Source organism: Dermacentor variabilis, chromosome 1 (genome assembly GCF_050947875.1).
Source record: "Dermacentor variabilis isolate Ectoservices chromosome 1, ASM5094787v1, whole genome shotgun sequence".
In the NCBI taxonomy this organism is placed as follows: Eukaryota; Metazoa; Arthropoda; class Arachnida; order Ixodida; family Ixodidae; genus Dermacentor; species Dermacentor variabilis.
Window position 1 is genome coordinate 214,808,985 of NC_134568.1, and position 27,219 is coordinate 214,836,203.

The window sequence follows — 27,219 nt, forward strand, 5'->3', positions numbered from 1 at the left end:
TAGTTCTGCGTTGGCTTCCTTGCAGAAACGTATGCCTTACAGTGCTTGGGCATTTCTTTTTTCAGTAGCGTACACTTTTGGGAATGGTTTGTATCCTAGACCTTTCCAATAAGAGGTGTCATTGGGCACTGCCATAATCTGAGATTGACTGTTGCACGTGTGAGTAGCTGCACAAAAGATCTAGCCTTTCATTTTTGACCCTATGTAATCCATTCCTGTGACAGACTAACCTGTGTGCATGTTAATAAATGTCTTGTACATCATCACAATAATAAACACAATTCCACCACCTAGGGAAGGCTACAGCATCTGCCTTCTGTGCCTGCTTGCAAAAGCATGCATGTGATGAATGCAAACAGTGGTAAGACAAAGAAAACGCACAGTGGCAAGCATGATCCCTATGCATGATTGTTGTGTGGTCATTGTCTTTTCCACACTAAAAGTTATAGACTTCATGGATCCCCCACCAAGTCCCATTGTAAATTTTGGTAAAGTGCTGTCTATAGAGCTCTGCCACAACAAATCTTAAAAAGGGCTTAATAATAGAGAAGAGGGAAGCAAATAAAATATTGAGAAGCAATGGTAAAAGGAGGCAAGCTACTCTCCCATTGTCTTGAGCAGCGCTTACAAGAGACATTTCTCCCACGCCTTATTCAATATTAAGGTAGGTGGTCCAAGTGACACATTATGTCAAGACCCCTGCCTCCTTCATTTTAAAGCTTTCTTTGCTTCTTCCCCAGGGTTTGGAAACAACTTGGGCTCCCAGGTATGTACCATTGGGTACATGGCCACGCTTGGCCAATTCCCCAGAGTGGATATGCCACTGCGACACAATGGGCACAGAAGCTTTAACCCTTGAAGTGTTTTATTATTTTGGCCAAAGGTAACCTCATTTTTCTCATAATTTTTTATGGCTTATTTTCAAACTTCACTCCATAGAAAACCCTTCTAAAGCTTTGCCAACCAATTTGCTTCATGTTTGAAGCATGAAAACACTGAACCACTGTCAGGCGAAGTCAATGTTGTCTTGATTTTCTAAATCATCACTTTTGGTAGAAGCCATGAGAAGAGTATCGTAATCCTCTTCACTCGAGGAAAGCCCCTCTAATGCACCATTTTCACTATCATTTTCACTGTCAGAGTTGAGCAGCGTCTTTCTTTTGCATGCGCGACTCATGTGTGATCTGTCAGTGGCAGCACCATTGTTCCAGATCTGCCAAATAGGTGCAAAAAGTGTGAGATTCTGAAAATGCGGTCTTTGAGTGCTGACAAAGTGCTGCCATCGATGTAGTAGAAAACAAAGACCACAATAAATCCGCCCCTACAGTGCTGACAAAATGGCTGCCATCTATTTTGTAGTTCATAACGGCTGAATCAATGCGACCTTTAAGGTACTGAAAAAGTGCTGACACATATATATGTAGTAAAACAAAAAGAAGAGCAGAATAAATGTAGATTTTAAATGCTGGCTCTGCAGCCGTCTATCTCGTAGATGAAAAACTAACTGGACATGCCGAGTTTGTCTACATCTTTTGAAAACGAGATTATTTGCTTTGACGAGCTGAGCTTATACAAAACAAAATTAACCAGGATCGCATTGACAAGCTGAGCTCATCCAAAACGCTTAAGTGGTTAAATATATTTACATATCTGCCATACTTCTCAGTGCATACAACTCTCATCAACATTCTACCCTCGACAAGCATCATACATAGCCTTCGTCCTCGTGACACAGAAAGCAAACGGCTATACGCGATGAGGCCGGGTGCATGTCATCCACTATAGCTGCTACCTCATAAACTCAAACAAGCTTCATGTAATTTAGATTCCAACATTGCAATGGATCTTTTTTTTTTCTCTCCCTTCTTTATTTGCTGCATCACACTTTTGGTGGTAGTTTTGTTTGCTCTGCATTTTCCAGGAATCCCCAAGTTGTTTGTATTGCTGCAGGCTATTTGTGCACTGCGGACAGCATGTGTGATGCAGAGGCTATGCCAGTGATGTTATACCTGCTGGCCGGCAGAGTGGCTCATCCGAGAAGCAGGACACATGGGCTTTTCTTTGAATTTTTAGCTGTTTTCATGGTGTACAGCAGTGCAATACTTTGCAGACATGATTGTCGCCCCATGATTATGCACAACCCTTATCTGTTTGAAATGCCAAAAACAATTTATGTATTTTCTCCATGGTGAGAGTATGGTTTTTCTGCAAGAGCCAAGGTGGGAGAAGGGGTCATGGTTGGCTTGAATATTCATATACAGTCTACGCTCGTTACAATGGACCCGCGTACAACAGACTTTTGGATATAACGGACCACATTTCAGCCTTTGTTCGACCTATTTTATTAATGCAGTGAAGTTCATTTTTAATGGACCGTGCTACAACGCACTAAGAAAGAAAAAAAAAACAGCCAAAAAAGGACGCACACAGAAAACGCACAAGAAGACAGGAAAGAGGCTGGTTTTTTCTTAATGCAATGCACCAATTAGCCCAACAACATGTTTTACTACACTGCACTATTGGCTACAGCGGATGAAATTAGCAGCAATTTTTTTCAAAATCGGGCGCATAAAACCTGATTTTGCCATGTTGACATGGGGCGAGGGTTAGCCGACGATTGCGGCTCAATATTGCGCGCACGAGGGAGGAAGGTGGTACGGAAATGTGCCGCCTTCTTTTACGCGTGAGGCACGAGGGATGAGGAGGGGGATTGGGGGGGAGGCGAGAGGAGGGGGGTTCTACTCTGGTGGCTGCTGGTTACGGCTGCGGCCGCCGCATCTTGCAAGCGATCTGCAATGTGAACAAGTGCGCGCCTGCGCACGCCTCATGTTCAAAGCGATCTACGATGTGGATAAAGTGCGCCTGGTGCCAGTAGCTTCGTCTGCGCTGTGCTTTCGACGTTTAGTTCGTGTTGAAGCGAGAGACAGCATGAAGGCCAATTCGCTCGCTGCTGCTGCCACTCGTATCTTGCTTAATTTGCTATCGCAATCGATGCGTCGCCCTTCGGGTGAAACTGCAACTTTTTGTTTTTTTACTTTGGACGTTTGTCACTCACTCTTTGTAATAAAGTTGTTAGACATCGCGACGATATTTTCGGAAGTGAGGCATTTCATATATTACAGACTTCGGATTAAACGGATTGCGGATAAAACATACTTTTGTCGATTAGGGTCTGTTGAAATGAGAGTCGACTGTATTTGTATCTGAATTCAATAAATGCCTTACATTTTGTCATGCATCTTGTCTATTTATAGAGCATATATTTTATATAAATTTTTTGCATGAAACTCTCCTTCGATTTTTACCAATCTTATCCACAATAGGCTTTGCATACTCGTGCTAATTTTTGTGTGCTCCTGCTGCTTGAACCTGTGTAGTTTGCAGCTTTTAATAAACGAGTCAATGAATGAATTAAGACGGGGAATCAGTTAGTGCCTATAACTTTTGGCATGTACCTATCAGACATGAAGTGCTTATGTTAAATAGAATGTATAGTCCCCTGAAAGGATAACGACAAACTGTCCCAATGCAAAAGTGCATGCAAAGGTATAGTCACAGGGGGATGACTTGGATCAGCTTGGATACAGATTTAGAAAACATTTACTATATGCAGTAAATGCTCAACTTGCTTGTGCACAGTGAATCTTAGTGTTGCATTTGGCCATAATATTTACATACCCTGCAGCTGCTGGGAAGGCGTTAGTGATGCAGGCATTGCAGTCCTGCTGGCAAAATTGACTCCAGTGCCCTGCTATGTTAAGACACAGTGTATAAAGTGACTTCTGCCAAAGTAAATCTTGAGGAAAGGGGCAATGATTTAATGTAGCCCCAACCAGAGAGTTGGGTCGTTGCTGATGCATGCACATAAAGTCCCACATTTAGGCACACACAGCAGTATATTGTGGTTAAAAAACTTCACAAACAAAAGCCAAATTTTCTACATTAATGTTAATTGTTTAACTGCCCTTGATGAGCAGTTGGTTGGCTATAATTAAGGTGGGAAGGCTGAATACAGGTCATGTGCTGAGTGCAAATTGCTGCTCTTATGAGTAAACAAATAAATGAACAAGATGAAATCAGTACACTGGTGAATGAAACTTGTAAAAAAATTCACGTTTAAACAGCCTGATCAAGTTAATTTAGGAAGTCTTCTATTAGCTCCAAACTTCTAAAGATTACAAGCCTGAACACAAACTGCTTGTTTCCACACATTTGAGATTAAATTTGAGGCTACAGATTTCACAATTAACATCCCCTTAATTGCATAGTCCTCCCTCTCCAACTGATTTTCTTGGCTACGAGGTTAACTAGCACAGAACAACTGAGCAAGTTACTAAGGGTTGGGAATTTGAGTTTGCGGGGTCAAGTTGGGACAAGTTGTCTCTTTTATTCCTTCTTGTGTTCACGTTTTAGTAACATTAGGTTTCACATTTATTCATTACGTTTCATTACGTTCACGTTTCAGTAACATTAACTAGCATCCTTGTTTTTATCAAAAAACATTCAATATTTTCTGCCATATTATATTATGTAATGAAAAATTCAGGCACTGCTAGTTTCCAGTGACATGATCAGCTCACTGCCAAGGAAAACAACAGTTGCTGTTTGTTCAGCGGTCCTTTGTTCAAATAAGCTAAGAGAGAATTGCCATACATAAACAGTTCTCTGTTCAAATCACCTCATAGTGAATCATCATGCAGACGGAAATTAGCTTTCATATTGTAGAAATTGGCTCTGCTACAACTACAATATAGGTATTCTGAGTTTACCCCAATCACTCCACGCCCACAAACAAACAAACAGTCTGAGCAACAATTCATTTTATTATTCCAATTCAGTACACCAGCCATAAACCTTACAAAATGTCAAGTTTCATGGATAGAAATGATAACATGCTGAAAGACAATTTCTAAGTGCCAGTGTGAATGCAAGTTACCTGCACCCTAACCTTGCAGACAAACATGAAGCCCTATAACCATCTTACACTGATGCTAACAGGTCACCCATTTAGGAATTTTCCACTAATTACTATACTGACTGAACCAGTTATTTAAATGACATAAGTGCTTGCTCTTTTTAATTCTGCATGAGTTAAAACAGTTTATTTTTCTCTAGCAACATTAAAATAACCCATGCTGTTTTCATTCTATAATGAGAGCAAGTATTTTAAATCTACTGAGTGTGCATATGGCATGCTGATCACGCTGACACCAACAAGATCTCTCACCTTCCTTTTCTTTTTTTTTTTTTTGCTACAATACAGTATCAAGGTATTCAAAGATACCAAAACAAAACTATAGTGCACTTGCAGCAGGGTATGCATGCATGACACATTCTCCACTTTCCTGCTCACAAAGCACAATGTTTATGAAGAAAAAGAAATACTAATTTGTTTTCAATGAAGTACCAAAGTAGGGCACTGGTTAGGTACATCCAAATACCATAAATATTAATGAAGCTTTTTGGCCAATCTCCCACATGTGATAGTGAAACTTTCAGCCAGCATGTTTCTTGCAAACCTACCACACATGACATTTTCAAAGGTAAAATCATTGTTAAGGTCCAGCTGGAAAGTAGAGTGAACACATTGCAATAAAAAGGTGTTCTGGCCTCAGAGAACTGGAATGTGGAGTGTCCCTTGATGTCAGAGAACACAATAAAGGGTTTTGGACAGGCCCATGGACTATTTTGCAGGCTGTGGTCCATGCGCAGTAAATGCAAGATGGCTCATTCCTTTTTTGGTTTCTCTGGTGATTTGTCAAAGCTTTCCCCAAATTCATTCACACGGCTTTTATCCACAGGATACAACCTTGCAGCAATTCAAAGGAGAAACAAGTAATCAGACAATTTCAAGATATGCATCCATTACACAATTGATGAAGCAACTAAATCAACTACATTAACAAGGTACAACTAGCAGGAGAAAGGACACAACAATCGGCTGATAACATTAGAAAAGTCAATGCCACTTGTGATGCCAAGGACATTATGGGAATTTTGAGGGTCAACTTTGATATTGAAAGCCATGTGTTGCACAGTTACGATATTGTGGCCGCCGCAGGGTCCTGCGGTGAGCCCTCTCGCCATTGAAACACTCGAACAACTGTGTGTTCTGATTGGTCTTTCCGGGTGAAATAGCTCCAGGCATGTGGGTGTGGCAACATGAGCAAACTTTGGCTCGCACTTCCAACAGGCATGAAATGTCTCGTAATGTCTGCACATGCTGGCACTATGCACAGAAATGTGTAGAGTCAGCAGCTGACATTCTTTTTTTATGGGCTCTTCGGCTATACTAGCTGACACAGGCACTGTTCCGTGAGAACTGTCTGAGAAGTTGTTGGCCCCCAAAATGCGTGAAAGGCTTGTAAATATGATCAGACAGCTGCTGTTATAAATCGGGGTTGTGCAGCATTTTGTTAAACAGTGTGCTCTCATGTGCTCTTAAAGGTAAAACACACACTTGCAGGAACCTCGTAGCTGTTCCCAGTATACACCAAGGTGTATTTTTCAGCACACGCTTGCTTGGAAGAAAGCGCGAGCGGCAGGCAATGTTTACATGGAATCCGCTGGTGGCCTCTGGCAACTTGTCAAAAATGTGTTAAAAGACAGATTCACAGATATCCATTCAAAATAACATTTTCCATATTCTAAATGGCATGAAGCATATTTCAGTGCATAACACACACTGGGGCTAAAAGCCCCAGAAGGAACTGTTTATGAGCCAAATTGCTTTAAACCTGATTACTGTCAGAATTTCTACTATAGACAGCCGAAATGCAACGAAGTGGTAGTGTACGTAAAACTTCATGTTCTGATGGAGTGCCACTGTTCTCTCAGCAGTGTGTTGGGGCTATGTGTTTCATGGATTTAGCAAAAGCAGGTCACGACTCACGAGCTTCGCTGCATACACCAGGCAGGCTAAAAGTAGGCACTGGGGCATGGATGCACTCGGTGCACTGATCGGTGCACTGATTGCACAGTGATGTGATGGCTGCGGAACACAGATGGAATTTTGTGGCCACTTGTGCCGTGCTTATCTTTCTAACCTGTTCTGCTATGGTTAGCTAAGACGGTAGAAGAAAGGCTTGACTCCAGTTAGACGAGGCACATCCTATGCGGGTGGCTGCAAGTGAAGCAGACGACGAAGTGCCTTCCCTCAAGATTTCCATAATGCCCAAGCAGCAGCCCTCGAGGACATGCCTTTTTCTAAAGCCATCAATTGGAGCTGTATGGTTTATTGCCTGGAAAAGCATCATACTATAACAGTGGTGCTTTTTCACAACTGCACCGCTAATAAACTACATGGGTATAGGTCAGCTTGTCATCCTGTCCTATTCTTGCTTGTTGTCCTGCGTTATCACTGCAGATTCTAACTGCTCTGCTCCAACTGGTCGAAATGTGCACCGTTTTATGCTATTGGATAAAATCTCGTGGGCTGGTACCTTATGTTGACTAACCTGCACGTCAAAGCTAGCCTCTAGCCATTTGTGACAACAATATTTAGAGCCCATGCTTACTGGTATTTGAAAATATAGGCTGCATTTACAATTGTGCTGGTAATTATCATGTACTCAAGCTGTAACCTAAAGAAGGCTTTCCATTTAATACCTCACACACAGTACGAAAGCCTATACAATCAACGCCCGATTTTCCAGACATGCCCGATAACTTGGACAGCTTTGCAGCACCACCATGTACTCTATACAGTCAATGTATAAGAACGTCTAAAATTTTGGGTGCAACAACCCATTGCTGTATGATTTTCCGGACTTTTTGTCATGACTGCAGGTCCGAAACGGCATTAATAAAGGCCAGCACCACTGCCATTTTGATTATCTCACCGTTTCGAACCAGCGCTCTCACATGCGAGTCCACTTGCAGCCCGTCACCACCGGGGCAATGCTAGGCCTAGCTACTTCGACATTCGCTATTAAGCGTCTTGCTGTTCGGTGCTGTGTTTTTCATTGAAAAAATTCGCCGCTGTCAGCATTTCCTATAGGTAATTCCTATCGCTATACCCAACGGTGTACACGCAAGACATCTCTTAGACTTGTAATATCACTGAATTCAGAGATTATGCATTCACAAAAAATTAAAGATTAGCAAAAGGCCAAACATTATTCTGCTTGAGAATGTGCAATTTTTCTGGATGCAAGTGTCTCTATATAGCACCTCAATATCAATCCACAAGCCTTAGCAGATAAAAGCCATGTCAGAAAAGTAAAATAGAGCTTTGGCCAGAAAAGAGAAGGCTACAAAGGTTCAAAGTGAATTATTCTAGTTCACAACAAGCATAACATGTGCAATTTGTTTCAATAAATAGTTGGCACACAATGTTAGCTAAAATGTGAAGTCCTCACTGCCACATGCAACTCGCAAAGCAAATGAGTATAGTATCTGCCCCATAGCATGCTTCACACTGAAAAGCTGTGTGAATGTATAGATTGCATGCTGCCATACAAGGAGAAGGAAAAAGGAACAACTTCTACACCATAGTGTAAAGGTGAAGAGATCAAATGCAGACATTTTCAGAAAGAAGAAGAAGAAAAACAACAACAAAAAGAATTTCGAAACCTTGTTCCAAGGTATTCTATTTGCAAAATTATTGACAACCAGGTTCGTCATAATTGTGCTAATTTTTCCACCAGCTTATAGACGCCCGTCATTCAATAGGGCCGAGGGAGACAGTGGCACTACTGAATTTTCTTGTGGCATTCTGCAGCTTCTTCATAGACAAGCTGCATGTTTGTAAATAAAGGTGGTGCTAACAGAGAGTAAAAAAAATGCAGATGCCTACACTGACTACCCATGTCTTCTTTGCTAACCATCCAAGTGAATGATAATCCCTGGCAGATAACTTTTGAAAAACTTGTGCCAATGTATTGATCCCATCTTTTGACAAGTCATGTGACAAGGATGGTCATTTCTTTCATCTATACAAAAAGTGATGGCAGAACGTTTGCGATGGTCACATTTTGTCTGCATTGACGCCCTGGAAAACAGCTACCTAAGCACACATGACCTTCTGGCTTTCGTAGAACTTCTTTAGGGAGGAGCATTTCCAGTTTTATTTGTTTCTAGAAAATCTGGTTAATGTAGGGATGTACAATACATAAACAGCAACAATGTGAGTAGTAGTGTGCAAAGGAACACACAAATGCACAGTATGTTGTGTTTCTTATCTGCAGCGATACAGTGCACAGTCACCTTACTAGCAAAGGGAGATGATGGTGTCATCATGTTAGCTAGTAAAACCTTTGCACAAATGCCCATTTGAACCTAGTAATTGTTGATAACAATGATGTCATGCTACATTTCAATCTCAATGCACAGTGCCAAAGTTTATTCTGACAGGTACATTGTTAGGACCCTTTCAGACATCAGCAAGTATAAAATGAACTGAAAGATTTACTAAACATCAAACTGCCATATTTGTAGCATGTGGTAACTGGTGCACTGTCAACGTATTGCCATAGTCTGTTGACAGGTGGTGAGGATGAATGCAGCCATTTTTGCTAATCATGCATAGAATGCCCACACATGGTATAGTGAAGTGGAGGTTTTTAGATTAGATTAGATTCTGAGGTTTTAAGTGCCACAACCATGATTTGAGAGGAGGTTCCATCACTCGTAGTCCCACATCTTGTCTTACACGCTAAGATAGAAGCGTAACTGCACAGCATAATTCTCAATGACTGGGTGTGACTGAACGTTCATAGCCAGTCTATTGCCAAGAACCCTCCACTATCATGGCCTCAATCTTTCCGTTTTTGTTATTATTTCTTGTTGGTTGAAATCAACACAGCAGCAATATATAACAGTCACTCTGTGGGATGCTAAGAAATGTAGCACAAAGAGCATTGTGCTGCATTTTGTGTGCTGCACTTCAACCAATGTGAAAAAGTGAAATGGTCCACTATAATTAAGAATTATTTGTGATAAGCCTATGAGAAACTAAACCAAGGTCCCCAAACTGCTCAGCTTATCAGATAATTTGAGTTCACAGAGTTCACACTGCAGGAAATCTATCTACTGTAGAAGGATGTCACCATAGTGACTTCAGACAACTTACCATCTCTGGTATAAATAGACTAGGAATACTGCATCATCTCTGAAGCAAGCCACCCTATGAGCTGTTGGCATTGTAATGAGGAATGCAAACAGGTCATCAATGAAAGTATTAAATGCCTGCAAAGAAATGAACGAGAAAGAGTTTAGCAGCAGAGTAGAAAATCTGCACTGATTTTTTGGAAGTAATCACTTAAAAAAAATGTTAAAAGGAAGGTGATTCCTTTTCAATCCCTTTCCTTTTATTATTGTTTCTTTTCTCATACATATCCTCAAATGTGTTCTGGTGTCTTCTGACTCTTAAATATATCTTCTGTTTCTATGGTAACATTTGAAGATGGGAAAGGTTTTTTTCCTGTAAGACTATTAATTTATTGTAGTTTCTCAGTGTGTTCAGACCCCAGACTAGTATGCTGCAACCTAATTGTAACTGTGTAATATGGGGTCTCTTTTGTTCATTTTGAAATAGGTGCTCATACCCTGTACATAGCTCCAATAGCTCTAGATCATTCTCATTTTAGTTTATCAACATGAGTGGACCATGAAAGGTCGTTCCCCGGGAACTACACACCCAGTATTAAGAAAAATAAGCTTGTGGATGCTAACAGTAGAGGGCGTGTCAACTGCCTTCAGGCTCTTGGTGTGTGATGTCGATTGCTGGGACAAGGAGCGGGGCATGCCATGACATTAATGTTGCTTTCATGCCAGTGATAGCAGGTCCATTTCAGAGTTTCATAGCACTCAGAAAAACACCCCAGCTGCCACACATGTGGCAGCATTCTTCGCCACATCCATTGCGGCAATGTGCACTTTTTACGAATAAGGCATTAACACAAAACTGATTGTAAGAAGTAAATGCAAGAGCCAAATGGTGACCCATCAGAACTGATAATCACACAGGAGCAGTAAGCACTTCTCTTAAACAGAATCCCAATTTCAGTGCCAACTACACAATTATCTAGTCTAACTTCATTGGTGGGTTTAACAATGCAGCAGCATTTGCAAAACTAACACCAATGGCAGTAGCAAAAATGCTTACAACCATACTAAATACTGTTTCGAGTGCAACACGTTCCCTTGCACATGCATTGTGTTTTCAGCAACGGCTGACTAATTTATTCAACAATTCTCTATTTATCACTGACCCTTCTGGGTCGTTCCAGGACAGGCATTACTAATGTGTCACACGACCATTCCGGATTTTTCTTTAAAGAAATCATGGCAGCGCACTGGACAGTGTAGAGTTTTCCCAAATAATTCAAGTCTAATGTCTAATGTCTAAAATGTCTAATCTCCACAATGTCTAAAAAATTATGAATTTTTTTGTGCACACCACTACATACATGGCTTTATAGACTCAACAAATATCGATATTCATTTCAGCTCAGGATAGCGTGCAGTACAGAAGTGGCATTGATGCATCCAATTTTTAAAAGAAAATGTGGATTTTTACAAGTTCATGAAGGAAAAATACTCTTTTATTATTCCATTAACATGACCAGGAGCTGCACTACTCTGAAGAAATGTTCTTTCATCAGGATAATGCTTGTCGCTGGATGCAAGTGGATGCTTCTAAACAACAACTAAAAGGCATTTCTTTACAGTGGCACCATGCAGTCAGTTTAGTACAAAATGAGAGGCATGCAGCACTTCAATGACATGCTCCCAAGCTACTGATAAACCAAGCGGTCGCCAAGAACGTCAGTGCAAGACAAAAGGAACTTAACTGTGCTTGATCTGTGCAAAATTATCAGAGAATCATCGTTCTGGACTAAAAAGGCTGTTATATTCATTTCTAGGAAATTTAGCTTCATTAAAATGAGATTTTAAAGGCACAAATTTTCTACGGAAAGTTTAAGGGGAATTATGACATTATAGGCATTAGTTCATTATAACCAGTTTTGTTATAAGGTTTCACTTTAGAATCAGAACCAGAATAAAATTTTATTACTGTATACAAAGTCATTACAACATGTAATATACAGGAGGAGGTCCCAGGGTCAGAGACTGAATTGGGACCTCCTATATAACGCATTGGGTGCTTTTCTTTTCAGAAAATTGGTTGCACCTTCAGCACAACTGCATGTGCTCTTTCCCTGCAATGTTGACGAGAAATATTAAGCAGCAGAAATCTTCAAGGCTTCGTTATTGCCACAGATTTGCAAATTTGCTTTTGTTCCTGTTTTGAACTGAATCACCATAAGAAAAACAATAGATATTAGGTTTTGAGTAATATTCTTTTTTTTGTATGTTGAGGTCAGCCTTAAATGAGAACTTAGCAATGGAACTTGCTATGGTAAGTAATATGATGCAATTTCTTGGTAAATTATTAGATCTGGCCATAAAGATGCAATAAAATGCAAGGGAAAAGTGGAATTTGCATGAACACTTTCCTTCGGGAACATAAACTGTCCCTGAAAACACAGCTTTATTTCACCTGACTGTACATCGCCAAGAATGCAGATGTACCCCAGCATATTCAAGCGCACGTATCCTCACGAGGAGAAAGGCACAATTGAACCACTAAATAGCGGAAGCATGCTATGTTAGAAAAGTAAAAGAAGAATGCATAGTACTCAAAGATCACGATTTTTCATATCTACGTAGCATGATAGATTGCATGTTGACGTGTGGAAAATACTACTTTGTGACGTATAGTAATTTTTTTCCCCCATTCATATATGAAGACATGTGCACCTCAGTCAATCATTTATATGTAGCATGTTTCAGATTAAAACTAGTTACGAATCTGCACATATGTGGTGTGCTTCCTCCCTTGTCCCCTCAAGCAATTTCGGCTTAGTTTCAGTTTTTAGATTTGGATCAATTTGAAGCAACACTCAATTGTTTATGACATAAACCAGCACTGCTCAACAGCAGAGATGCCTCACCTTATACATGAACACCTTCCAGGGCAAATGGGCCACAGACTTCAGCTTATAGTTGAGAAATAGTTGGGGCAGCATGAACAAAAACCCAAAGGCATATACTCCTGCAGCAGTAACAAAGGTAAACAAACACCATGCAGAAAAATATGAGAGCTGTGGAAAACATGCACGCACACATACACACAGTGTTCTTAACCCTTTTTTTTTTGTGCTGGCACCACGGCTTTATATGAAGTAAATACTAAGCCGCTGGTGTACATTGAGTGGCTTTATTAATCTTTTAGTGCAGTATTTCAGTTGTCTGCATGGACACTGGACATATGCAAAATGGATACAGCCTACATGAATGCCCTCGAGGAGACTTTGGAATAGAGCATTCTGCAGTCCCAGTACACGGCCAAGGCATAGCCAATGATAAACTCTGTGGCATTGTCTATTGCCAGAAATCAGGAATGCCAATCAGGAATTCACTTTGCAGAAATGGCAGTACAGTCAAATACCTTTATAACAAAGCACTTGGGACCTTCAAAATACTTCACTTTACACTTCACTTTGTTGTGAGGATTACATACCATACCGCTCACAAGAGAGCAGGCTAAGGACATTCAGCAAAATAAATCTTTAACATAAATTCAAGAGATAATTAGTCATAAAAACAGCTAATTTTCGTTTGCATCTTCCATTCAACGGAATGTGTGACTGCAGCCTGCCTTTAAGGTATCAAGGCTCACAGAATGTTATTGCCATTTGTCAAAATGTTTGGTCATGCATGCGGGCTTCTGGTTTCTTTTATTTCTTGCTAGAGGCTGAAAATGGGGTCTGGCTACGACCATAGGTAGCTAAACTCACTCAAGAGTCAACTCCCTCAGAGTGACCCATGAGTCTGATCCTGATTGAGCTCAAGTGAGTCCTGGGGTGCGAGTCAGAATTTTGAGTGAATCCAGCCAATTAGAATTGTGGTGTCCAAGTCTGGATGAGCACGGCTGAATGGAATTTGGTGAATCTGAGTTCGAGTGAGCCCTAAGCAAAAATATATTTTGTAAGCGAGTCTGAGTGAGTTCAGTTTATTTTGCTGACCTATGGGTAGCTGTAATGGTGCTTCTAATAAAAGTTAATTGACATTTGGTGTGAATATTCTTCCTCACACCCTTGCCATGGCCACAAAAGAAACATCAATGACATGCTGGTTGTCCCGCGCTTCTCTCCCAACCACACATGCTTCAACAAACGTTGCTGACTCTGAAGGTCATAAGTATCTTGACCTTATGTCAGGGGGCACTGAAAAATAGTTTGGATACATGCACAAGTCAAGGTATATAAGACATTTTGAGTACAAGCAACACGGGAGACCAAGGACAGAGTGCCCCGAACCAAACCAGTTTTTCGTACTGAAACTGAACTGGAACAAAATTGGAAGACGTTGAACCAGAACCGAACAGGTACTTGTTCCAGTTCAACACCATTTAAATGACACAAAGAGATTCCCGGGAGGGGAAAAAAGCAAGTGTTGCCGGTGAGGCACAATAATACCATGGTAAGCACGATGCAATTGGTGATGTGCGTGTGTGTGTGAGGGGTCGGTTAGCGCATGCGTAGACAATGAGAGCTTTTGCTTGTTTTTCTTCCTCTTCCTGCCTTTTAGAATAAAGAGCACATCTGTGCAAACAATGTGTAGATGAAAGCGCATGAGTGGTGCATGCTAGAGAAGTGCACTAGAAAAAATTTTCACAGCGTCAGTGTAGGGTATACACACAATACAAATCAGTGTAGTAGCTCAAGTACACTTCATAAGAACTTCGCTACACAATTAACCATCCAACAGCTCATGTCCTAAAACTCTGACTAAAGAAAAAGCACTTTGTTCACATTTCCTCACTCAAGCTTACTGGATCCAACGCACACCCCTCGTGAATACATTGGGGATTCATTGGGGATCACGGAGATTCAGCTTCACATTTAAACTTGCAAACTCAAAAAAAATGTAAAGCTACATGTGACACAGACTTGCTAACTCAGAATCCCAAACCTAAAAAAGGTCCAATTCACATTGTCCCACTAAGTTCACGTCCACTCGTGCTCACCTAGGATCACTCAGTTGCGCACACACTCAAACACACTGGGGGCATGGGGCTCACCTAGATTGACACTGACTCGGCAGGTGTAAGGGGAAGGAAGTACACATGCCTGAAGGTGAGTGTAAGTGCACCAGAGCATGAGTGTTAATCAGTGCAAACGGACATGAATTTGAGTATCACTGAATGCTGATGAGTGGGAGTGGTCGTTATTATGAGCATGAATGAGCACAAGCATGTGAGCAAACTTGAGAGTGAAAGTCAGTGTATCGCAGTACGTGCAAGGAAATGTGAGTGTGACTCTGAAGCAAGCTCCGATTTTGTTCTGAATCAGTAACGCTGTTAGAGAGCTGGTGATTCAGATCAGTTTTAAACTTGCGAGTCCGAATCAAGTGAATAAATGGGCAATTCCATGGAGCGTGAACGGACTCTGAGCCAATGATTTCATTAACATAAGTGTGTCAGTAATTTCATGAATATTAGTAAGCCTGACTGAGTGCGAGTCTGTTAGTAAGTAGGCCTGCCTGAGTCTGGTTGTAGTGCTTCTGAGTCCAAGTGGGCGGCTGAGTATAATTTTGGCGAGTGTGAGTCCAAGTGAGCCCTAAGAAAAAATATGATAACGGATTGAGTCTGGGTGAGTTCTGTTTATTTTGTCGACCTGTGACTACCACAGCTACTGCTAAATCCAGACCCTCTCACAGTCTCTGTTCTGCTGGCCGGCACACCCCGTGCACATCACAGCTCAGTGGCAGTACTGGTGCATTCATTGTAAGGCAACAAATCAGCCACTGGGGAAATGCCATGCCGAAATTACTTCATTGTGCAGGCAAATTTGTTGTACCAGTAGTCTTCGCTGTAGGGGTATTCATTATGCAAGTAATTCATTACAAGAGAGAGAGAGAGAGCCTCTATCTAAGAGCATATGCAAGGTTTATCAATCATTATACAAGAACTGTCTCTTATAGAGGGGCAGCCCAGAAGTTCACCAAGAACTGTATTTTATCCCCTGCTAGGTATGGATCATTTGGGACAGGAAAAAAAAATTAAGTGAAAGAAACCTAAAAGCCAACCTACTCATGATCTGTACATCAGTGTACAGATCATGAGAAGTGCAACAAATGTCTTCTAAAGTGAAAATCTCGAACATCTTACTGAACTAAGGGTGCACATCAAACAAATACACATGCTTTTCATGGCATTCTTCCCATCCTGTTATGATGATGGATTTCTTCTCTAATTTTTGAACACTGCTGCGGCTTGAGGTGGCGTTTGAGCGAGGAATCCACCAAGCCCATCAACGAGTACGTCCAGTAGTAGGAATGAAGGAAAAATGGTTTATTTTACATTACTTACACTGGCTCCAGATAGGAAGCCCACTCTAGGTAGGAGCACATGAAACATCTGAGTTCATATCAGGACATGTCAGCCCTTTCACTGCACCAAAAGTCTCCACTTTCAATACCGTCATCTTCACTAGGTGATAGACTAGGGAATCTGATGACTGTATCACAGCCAATCACAATCATCGAATTGGTCTCAATATCCTGCCCATGATATCGCACCATTCAGCCGAACTCCACCTCCAATGCTCTAACTTTGCCCCTGCATTTTTAGCAACCTGGGATTCCAAGGTCGAAGCCGTTCCCACGATAGCATTTGAAGTTGGCCCTTTTCGCCAATTAGTTGAGGTTGTCAGGTTCAGGCAGAGGGGTCTTTTGTTGACCTGTCAACAGAAGTGAACGCTACATTGACTTCTGGATAGGTGCTGATGAATGGGTGGGGTTGCCTTGTGGTAAAGGTCTAATTACTGCCCTTGGCTGTGTTAAGATATAACAACACATTTATTTCAAACGTCAGAGTCTGTTGATCCCAGCCAGCTGCCTGATGGCATTTATATTCATGCACAATAAAAGATAAGATTAGGCTTTTGCAAATTTTTAGTGGGACCAAAAGCTAGTAAAAGAAAGGTGATGATAGAGAATGAGATTTCTGGGATGCTTATTTGATGCCCTATTCTTTTCATGAGCAGTAGAGAAAGTATAAAAAGGAAGCGATGAAACAGAAGTGAATTAAGATAAAGAAACAAAAACTGAAAAAATTGCAGTTTCCAGCCAGGAAGAACGCTCCTGCATGCACTTTATTTGGACCTATAGATTGAGGAGCCAAGATGACTGGTCTACTGCCAAGAGCACTTATAGTTCGGCTAAATATGAAGATCCAATTCGGTGCTCACACAAGTAAACAACAAGGACTGTTAGTATAGAAAAACAAACAAACAAAGTTAATGTGCATAACTTACCATTGGCGAGACTATGAATGCACCAGGAGTACCAGCTAAGAAATGAGAAAGAAAAGAAAGGCCTTATGCTTTGTATGTTTACTTTAAGGTATGAGCAAAACTAAAACAAAGTAAAAGCGGAAGCCAATGTTTCGACAAGTGGACTTGAAAAAGACAAGTCCACTTGTCGAAACGTTGGCTCCCGCTTTTACCTTGTTCTCTTTATGCTCATCGCCTTGAATTTTCATCTCACGCCTCCCCCGTGTTTTCCCTACTTTAAGGTATGCATCTCTGACACTTACAAAAGTGCTAAAGTAAGCACAGAGGAAGATAGACGAAAGCGTAGGCTCACTTATGCCACAATGAATTTGGTGCACCACCCAAATGTCTTGGTGGCACAACCCACCTTACTTTCTACCATGCTCACTTCCTCTGCACTCCTCTATGTTTGCCTATACTTCTAGCCTTTCTCTCTTCACTATCTGCTGGAAGCAAATGTGCACACTGACATATTAGCAATGCAAGAAGTAAATTCAACAAGTGCACGAGAAGGAGGCCTGTTGCAATATGCTACCATCATGAAATGCAGCAGTACTGCACAAAATTAGCCTATGGTTGTGCTTTGGAGTGCATAGCCTAGCCTGCGTTGCAGAAGTGCAAAGGCACCCGCTGCGTGGTTGTTCTTGGTTGCTGAAGACAAATTTCAGCACCGTCTACACACTGCATCACAAAGCTGACTTCACTGGGACACTAGCATGAACACCTTATATGGGAAGTTGGCATTTCTATCTTGCTCCATGGTAGCTAACTTCCAGTGGGTCTTCTTCAACACTCCCTGTGGAATGTTGAAGACACTCACTATGTAAAAAATTAAATGCTGATAAGTGCTAAGTAGAACATCCAAGCATTTTGCCACAGATTTTGAGGACATATTTCTTGAAAGTGATGCTAAGCACACAATCCCCACTAAATGGTTATGACTTCCTTACTGCTCGGTTTCACTTCCACAATTGAAACATGCGTCTTAAAGTGAACAATAACTAGTGAAACTTTGTTAATTAGCTAACATGACCTGGTTTCACGTGCCGGTAATGTCTGCCTCCTCAAGTAATTCAGCTGATGTGTCATAACTGCGCTATCTCACCCAGAAGGTTTTAAATAAGGCAGTTTCCACTAAAAAAACATCAGCTGCCATTAGAATACCATATTGCCCTAGCGTCATTAAACACCGCATCATCATGATATGTTCTTGTCAATACTGCCCGTAATATTAATATTGAAGAGTGAGTCTAAGTGCCTCAATATTCAGCTTTTAATTTGAAAGATCAGAACATTCACATGCATCTACTAATACAGCATTGCAACCATGCAGGCTTACAAGAAGCCTGTACAGTAAATAAACGCTCCTGCTGCAAAAGCCAAATAGCTCTGTGTAAGTACAAGTTCATTAATTCCTGCTCACCTTCTATATGACTGGTACAAAAGGGAGTATATTGCCCCCCAAATGCAGAGTGGGTAGAGCAAGTAGGATAGGTATCTCATGCCCTGGAGAAGAGGAAAAGAACAGATGACAGTACAAATGTAGCAACAAAAATGTGATTGCACAGCAACAAATGTCTGCAGCGAGGCTACACTAAGAAGTCACGAAGGGTCTCATTCTTCATTTTTTTAAACTAAAGGAATGCTGAACATGAAGTCCCCCCCCCCCCCCACCCCAAGATAGGATACTACATTACTCTTTAAACTCCCTGCATTTATTTGGCAGATAAAGATGACTAAAAAAAATAAAAAAGGCAACCAAGCTTCTTTTCTCAAATAGTGCTGATAACACTAGCATGATGTCACACATTTCAAGGCATTTTGTGGAGTTAAATGCTTCAATCTTTTGTCAAGGAAGTTGACAAGGGATGTGAAGAATTTATTTTGTAATGATTATTTTCTTTTTGAGTATATTCTTTTCCTACACTTCAATGGGGTCAGCAGCCGGTCCTGCCAGTAACTGCAGCACACAGGCATGTGACCCGATGTAAAAGGGCAAAAAGAGCGTATTAAGAAATCCATGCAAAATCTAAGCTCAGGCTGATTATTTTAAAGCTTTATGAATGCAATGTAATTTTCCTTAATAAATAAAAACTTAATTAGCCTCAACCAGGAGTTCCCATAACCTACAACATTGTTGGAGCTGGTGTCGGAATTCAGAAGTTGTTTTCCCACTCGTCTGCATCATTTACATTGTTTCTTTGCATACCAAGTCTTCACGCGCTGTAAAAGCAACCTATTCGGTATTCTGGAAGTCTAATCTACGAACCTAGCCTCACTTATTTTCCTTAGCAATGACAATCCCTGACTAATGTCCCTGCATATGATACCAGGGAAAGCAGAGTTGTGCAAAGGAACGGTATTTTGTTGCAAAGCCATGCTATAAAGGCACTCCTTGTAGGCGCAGGAGCCAAGCCTAGCACAGCGCAGTAAAGGATAAACGCTGCTCCATGCATTAATGAGAAGAGTATTCTTTGCCTACTTTAGGCACTTTGAGTCTCTATCTGTCTCTCTATATATCCTCTTACTCTGACCCAGTGGCACATGTTGTCTCCTAGCTTGGGCCACTAGGTATATGCTGCAACGAGAGAGTGAAGCAGACACTCGGCCATCCGCCAGGATGTCTGCTTTACTTCTATCTCCTCTTCTTTACTCGTGCCTGCCATGCGAGTGCCGGTGCCCAAATGCACATCTTTGCCTACACAATGCTTGTGATTGTGCATATCATTCTTGTCATGCATGACATTATAAAGCCAACAGACAATGAAGCCAAGGAAAGCATAATCCAGCTGCTGTTTAAAATGAAATGTAGAAAATAATGAGGAAAAGGGAAAATGACAGTGGACAAATATATAACTTGATGCCAGTAGGAGACGAACCCACAACCTCCGCATTACATGTGCATTGCACTAACAACTGTGCTATGGCAACAGCCATCAATTTGTCATCCATCTTGGTTATTTATGTATACTAGATATAGCCGTGGGAGTCAGCCTGTGCGACTCAGGGCCATGGCGGGCGGATGTGGAACATCCTTTTTTGCATGGTGGCGTCATGTAACACATGAACACTTCCACACTAACACTCCTAGGGCTAGAGATAATACACATAAATGCTCAAGATATACGATGAATTGATGGCCATTGCCGTAGCACAATTGGTAGTGGAACACACATGTAATGCGGAGGTTGTGCATTTATTTCCCATTGGCAACAAGTTATCTTTTCGTCCACCGTCATTTTCCCTTTTCCTAATTATTTTCTACATTTCTATTTCAACCAAGCTAATTATTCCTATGCTTTCCTTGGCTTTATATGGCCGCGGTTAACGGAAATAGAGCCCCTCTATTTCCCTTCTCATTCTTGTCATGCATGCAATTCATGTTTATGTCATCTCAAGCATGTTATGGCATGCATGCATGTCATGTACTGTACGTACAGCATTTACCATGTCATGATATATAATCCATGTCATGCCATTTATGTCATGCATGCATGTCTTTCTTGTCATGTCATCCCTGTCACCTAAGACATATCACTCATGTCACATATATCATGTCATATGTATACATGCCATGCATTTCATGCATGTCAACAATCTTCTTTCGTACAAAAAGGCTTTTCCACTTTCCACACGGATTGAACAGTTGATGCTCTACATCCCGTCATATTGCAACACAAGTTGTGTCATGACATGGTTCAAACCACTTCACTGCACAAGAGAACACAACCGTTATTTTCCGATACCCTATAGCCAATGGATAAAATGTGTCTTTGCTTCTCATTAGCGCTGGGTCGCGATGTCGAGGGCACTAAATAAAACGAAAAGTCAATGTTGTGTCCGTAAAGTTGGCTTCCTTGCAACACGGCGGAATATTTGATGACATTCTTGACCACATGATGGCGCTTGGTGAGCTAAGCTCCCTGAATAAAACTAAAGGCAGCACCATTCTTTTATCTTCCCACCCGGGGCTTATCCACGCCTCCTTGTTGGTGAAGTGGAATCATGTGGTAGCGCCCTTGTAGTTCCAGCAGAAACAACCCCGCGAGCGTCTGTGCACTGATGGCTGTGCCTTATGTTATAATGCGATTAGCATTCTTCGGGTACTTCATGCACTTTCCAGGGGCTAACTGTGCGTACGCACATGCCTGTCTGTCTGTCTGTGATTTGAACCATTTTCCCACCAATCTGTGGCACTGTGTAGTCCATGGTCAAATGGTTAGAGCATCGGGCTGCCGTGCTGAGGGAACAGGGTTCAAAACCAACTGCTGGACTAACTTAGGCCACTGAGTATGTGACAATAGCTATGTTTTGCTCTTAAATGAACCTCCTTCATGCGAACTTGGGTCGCTGGTTATATGCCACTGGGTATATGCCACTAGGTATGCACCAATCTCCAGTAAATTTCTTTGATGCCAACACAAGTCACCATGTACATGCTGCATTTCAATAAAATTCTTGGTGCCATCGTGGGTCACTGGATATGTGCTGCTCTTCAATGAACCTCTTAGACACCAACGTGTGTGTGTGTGTGTGTGTGTGCGTGTGTGCGTGCGTGTGTGTGTGTGTGTGTGTGTGTGTGTGTGTGTGTGTGTGTGTGTGTGTGTGTGTGTGTGTGTGTGTGTGTGTGTGTGAATTCAGTCACGCACCCCATGCAGACTGCACTAGATGGCACAGCCTGCCTAGAAGGACGCGCAAGATGGGAGCCTGGCTACATGCTTCATACATAACACGTTTTGGTGGTAGAAATAGGGTGTGTTGCTACACTGCTTCAATGCTAATTTAAGAGTAGGCTTTAGCTCAGGTGCTCCTATCTAAATACACGTAAAAGGAGAATTCAATTTTCTCGGCAACCACTGCACCAAATTTGACGAGGTTTGTTGCATTTAAAGGGAAACTTAAATTGTAGTGACTGCTGGTTTCGAATTTTTCATTTATGTCGTCAATATTTTATTAAAAATTGGCAAAAATCAAAAATTTTCAGGAAACGAAACTATCAAGTTTACAACTCTAACTCAGAAATGAAAAATGATATCACAATTCTGTGAATTGCATCTAATAGTACATCTAAAGCGGACAATATTGATAAATTACACATGAATCTAAAAAAATTTAGCAATATGGAAATACAGCTTTTGCAGAAGCCTTGTACACAAGGTAACGAATCCATGTAAGATATAAATTGACACATAAAATTTGTCCGCTTTGAATGTTCCAATAGATGCCGTTTACAGAACCGTGATATCTGCTCTTGACGCAGAGCTATTAATTTGTCAACTTTGTGCTTCTATTTTTTTAACCTTACGAATTTCTGAAAATATTTTAAATAAAATTCAGGCCCTAAATCGAAATTCCAATTCCAACAGTCACTAGAATTTAACTTGCTCTCTCAAATGCAACAAATTTAATTAAAATCAGTCCAGGGGTTATCTCAGAAAAGTGTTTCTGCGTTTTACATGTATTCAAATAGGCCGTGTTGGAGTTGGGCTCAAGCCTAACACTTTCTCTTAACATCAACATTCATTGTGAGAAGGGTTCTGCCAAATTTTTTTCTTGTTTTATTTATTTATTTATTTATTTTTGCTGTGACCTGCGCCGGGCGACATGACAATTGCGCTTGAGCGCAGTGCACAGAGTCGCGAAAGAGCGAACTGTGAGGGTAGGTGATGAGGGAAGGCATGTGGGGCGAGAAGGAGAAGAGGGATGTTACTACCTTTAGTTTATTCAGGGGGCTTAAACGGCGCAAGTGGTGCACAGAAAAAGGAGCTGTAACTCTGCTCCTTTGGGAGAATATACAGGGACACTATTCCTGACAAGCCAAACAACACACTAGAAATCAACTTTAAATGTTGAATTGAATTGAATTGAATTCTGGGTTTTTATGCACCAAAACCATGGTTTCATTATGAGGCACGCCGTAGTGGGGTACTCTGGATTAATTTTGACCAACATGGTATCTTTAACGTGTCCCCAATGCATGGGGCACCGGCGTTTTTGCATTTTGCTCCCATCGAAATGCGGCCACCGTGGCCAGGATTTGATCCTGCGACCTCGTGCTTAGCAGCGCAACACAACAGCTGCTCAGTTACCACAATGGATATCTTTTAATGTCATTGCAATGAGCTGATTACGCGCTACAGATGAGCCTACAATCTATAAAAAGTCACAGTAGAGTGCTAGAATGCTGTAGCTCAAAAACGCAGCAATGCCCTTATTTTTTTTGAACACCACAAAAAGAACTTCCGTTCTTTCACTGCTAGTTGCGTTAACTAAAAGCAGATCTTTAATGTACACGTACCTGAGAATCTAGCTTTTGGGTCTTTGTTTCTTCAGCGCTTACAGCACCAAACTAAAGAACAAAAAGAGAAAGACATTTTGTTGAACAGCAATGAGACCCTTCAGAAGATGTACAAATTATTAAGCAAGAAAACTGCAGTTTCACCTAAACCACCGACGAGCAACAATTATAAATGTTACCTACAGTAAGACTCAAACTGTTATGTACAGTACCATTTACAGTAAGAATTCACAGTGGCACGTCTAGTATTATTTTTAGCGCCATGCACAGTGACACACTCCGTGTTGTGAGGAATTAATGTGCAGTAATGCGCACCATATTGTGCTCTTTAGGATGCACGAGAGGTCTTGCAATCCTGCTCTTTTAACAGGGCTCGTATGGAACACACATGGACCAGAATTCAATGCATAAATGACCTGCTGTAGCACAGTTCGCCTCAGCCTGTCCTACAGCATGATCAATGCTTTGCATTCATGTGATGCATGGGTGTTTCAGTGCATGTGAAATGTGCATGCTCAAGACATATGCTGAACCATGGACCACAGAGAGCTATTGCGTGCCAAGTTGCTTCTTAGATGCGACAATGCCCATTGTTCCTCAAGTTACTGTGCAATTCTTTTTTCATTCGAATACTTCTTCAGAAAATGTGAGAAACATGACGGATTTAAAATAATGACAGAGAAAATACTTTACACTTATGTATTTTAGCCTACTTTTGCCAATACAAAGCAACGAAAACTGTGGAACACACAAAGTAGGTCGGATGAATGGGCTAAATACAAAGTCCATCTATGGATCGCCAATGATCCACATACTGTTCAAGTGTCATTGCAAAGTGTCCACAGCAACTGATACTGCATCCACATTTGGAGTCTTACTATGTGTAAAGCACTGACCCTATGTAATTGCCATGGCTTCACATTGTCAGATCTTCAGCATTACCAAAAGGAAATTCAAAGACGCAGAAAAAAGAGGAAATGTTTCATCACTGCATCACAAATTTCTTGATGAAATACTTTAACAAAAAACATACAGCAACTTCGACCAGTGGGGGCACTCACTGTGCTACGGCACTGCCAAGACAAGAGAATGACAATGCAAGAGCACGGAAACAACATGCCACATTTCTTGAGAGAGCCAGCAAGGGGAAAGAAGGTGCACGCATGTAATGTACAAACTCAAGTACCAGGTATACAATATTGGAGACAACGCTGCATGTAGCAGGCGATCTGACGATACATGGCGTGAAAGCAGCACTATACTTTTCAGCATAGAAAAGTTCAGAAGCCCCAGTGGTACCACAGAAAAAACTTCTGGTGAAAAACAGAGCATACTTGGCAGCACATTAAAAGGCTCCTCAGCAGGTCTGGCCATTTTGGGCTGACAAGAGCTCTGCATACAATGCATGCTAATGATCGTGTCTGCTACATTGCTACCCGCCGCAGAAAGAGCTGAAATTTTAAACCGAACCCTTCGCCCTTCTTCTTGCAAGCGCGGCACTCCACAAACAGGAGGGATGATGTATATGTGCAAGAGTGCCTACATACATGTGTCCATGCTGTGACATCGCTCATAGTGACAGTGACACGTGACTTCGAGAATTATTCAAGGTAACATCAGTTATTTGTGTAATCTGTTACATCGACAGGTGAATTAAGGTTTAGAGAAATAATAAAACACACCAACCAAATGTCTGCATGTTTTTGTTTTACTTCGCATCGCAGCAAGAGAGATGTACTTCCATTTCGTCTACTTGTTCCCACGTTGTGCAGTCGCGCGCATAGACACTGAAACTATGTCATTTTCTACCGTCTTCCAGCGCGTGATCTGATCTGCTTGTGCCGGCGATTCACTGTGTCTCGTGCACAACAGACAAAATCATGCGCTGCGTGAAACAAGAAAAGCGCAACAGCTTGCATGCGACACCGTTAGTGGAATGCGCTGCACAGCAAAAAAGTGAAGGGGGAAAAAAAATAGAGAAGGCAGGGTCTGTGACATATGCCTCACGCGATCCTTGAGCTCTAGTATGAGAGAACGCAGGGAAGGAATTTTGCTTGCGGAGGCTAAGCGGGGCAAGTGGAGAGAGTGTCCCTCTTGGCAGTGGCACTCGCCTCCTGAAGTCATGGGTTCATGGCACTGAAATATTTCAATCTCGGCTATTAAGAAACCAATTTGGAAAATTCTTGTGGCAGAACACTCCCTGGAGGGCACATAAAAACTTCCAGCGTATAACCGAAATTTGCAATGTGGTCTGGTGAGGGGCCCTTTAAGGCATGCATATTTATGTAATTTCACGTGCTATGACAACTTCTAATTACAAGGTTTCACCGCTGTGTGTAAACTCATGACCTTTTAACGAATTGCTATGTCAAATTAGACATAGGTAATTTTGTAATTAAGGGCTAAAGGTATAGTCACTTATATCATTTTCAGACATGATCTTTTCATGGGCATCAACATTTCAGTACAAGTTGTGTGCGGAAGATGATCCCTTTAAGGCTCACCAGGTAATATCAACCTGCTAAATTTAAAGGGACGCTAAAGTGATAGATTAATGCTCAAAAACAACTAAGATGTCCATACTATCAAGAACAGAACTTTAGTAAGCGAGAAACTGTGGTAATAATAATATTTGGGGTTTTACGTGCCAAAACCACTTTCTGATTATGAGGCACGCCGTAGTGGAGGACTCCGGAAATTTTGACCACCTGGGGTTCTTTAACGTGCACCTAAATCTAAGCACACGGGTGTTTTCGCATTCCGCCCCCATCGAAATGCGGCCGCCGTGGCCGGGATTCGATCCCGCGACCTCGTGCTCAGCAGCCCAACACCATAGCCACTGAGCAACCACGGCGGGTAGAAACTGTGGTAAGTGTAGGACACAATTTGTTACTCAACAGGGACATTCTAGTACTATTAGCCCGATAACGTTGTGCTGCCTCATTATAACTGTGCCACTAGTACTCAGCCACTAATAATATAAGCATCATTACATTGCTTTATAACAGAAAACAAAATAAGCTACTTGTACACTTATAGTTCATTCCAAGAAAGAAGAACTCACTGCTGCTACCCTCAATGACATTTCAAGTGCTCAAAAAGGTTAGTTTTCGTTTGACCCCGTGCCACCCGCGCTCTCACATTTTGATAGTTTCGATCTGGGTGTCAAACTGGAAAAAATACCAGTTTGGTCCTGGCTCGGGTTCCACATGCTCTGGTTCAGTTCTGGTTAGGAAAAACAAAAATTTACAACAGTTTGCAAACCAGTTCGCAACACTGTACTGGTTCGCAAACCATTTCGACGCAGTCAATTTTATTGTGCCCAATGACGATATGCTGCATAGTGCTGTCGCCTTGTCTGCATGGTGCATGCACAAACTTCATCAAGAGGAGGCAGAAATTTATGTATGAATCACATCGATACAGGGGAAATTCCATGAGCATATTAAAGACACAGGTAATTACTGAGAATCCCTGCATGAGTGTCAGGGTTGCGTAGCTTCCACACTCGTTAGTCTGACAGCAGCAGAGTCAATTAATTTTAGTATTGCTTCAGGTTTTTACTACAGGAGCAGT

At 41.5% G+C, this 27,219-nt stretch overlaps 1 protein-coding gene across 2 annotated transcripts in view; it reads right to left on the reverse strand.

Annotated features, from left to right (window-relative positions):
- Nucleotides 1-4,803: 4,803 nt before the first annotated feature.
- Nucleotides 4,804-27,219, reverse strand: part of LOC142557040 (lipid scramblase CLPTM1L) — a 63,412-nt gene continuing 40,996 nt past the window's right edge. For both annotated transcript variants that reach the window (XM_075668590.1, XM_075668595.1), the window contains exons 11-16: nt 23,644-23,694; nt 18,769-18,851; nt 17,328-17,362; nt 12,960-13,060; nt 10,073-10,188; nt 4,804-5,809 (exon numbers count right to left, since the gene is read on the reverse strand). In XM_075668590.1, the coding sequence (XP_075524705.1) occupies nt 5,728-5,809; nt 10,073-10,188; nt 12,960-13,060; nt 17,328-17,362; nt 18,769-18,851; nt 23,644-23,694 (468 nt within the window). In that variant the 3' untranslated portion in view covers nt 4,804-5,727. The remainder of the gene's footprint in view (nt 5,810-10,072; nt 10,189-12,959; nt 13,061-17,327; nt 17,363-18,768; nt 18,852-23,643; nt 23,695-27,219) is intronic.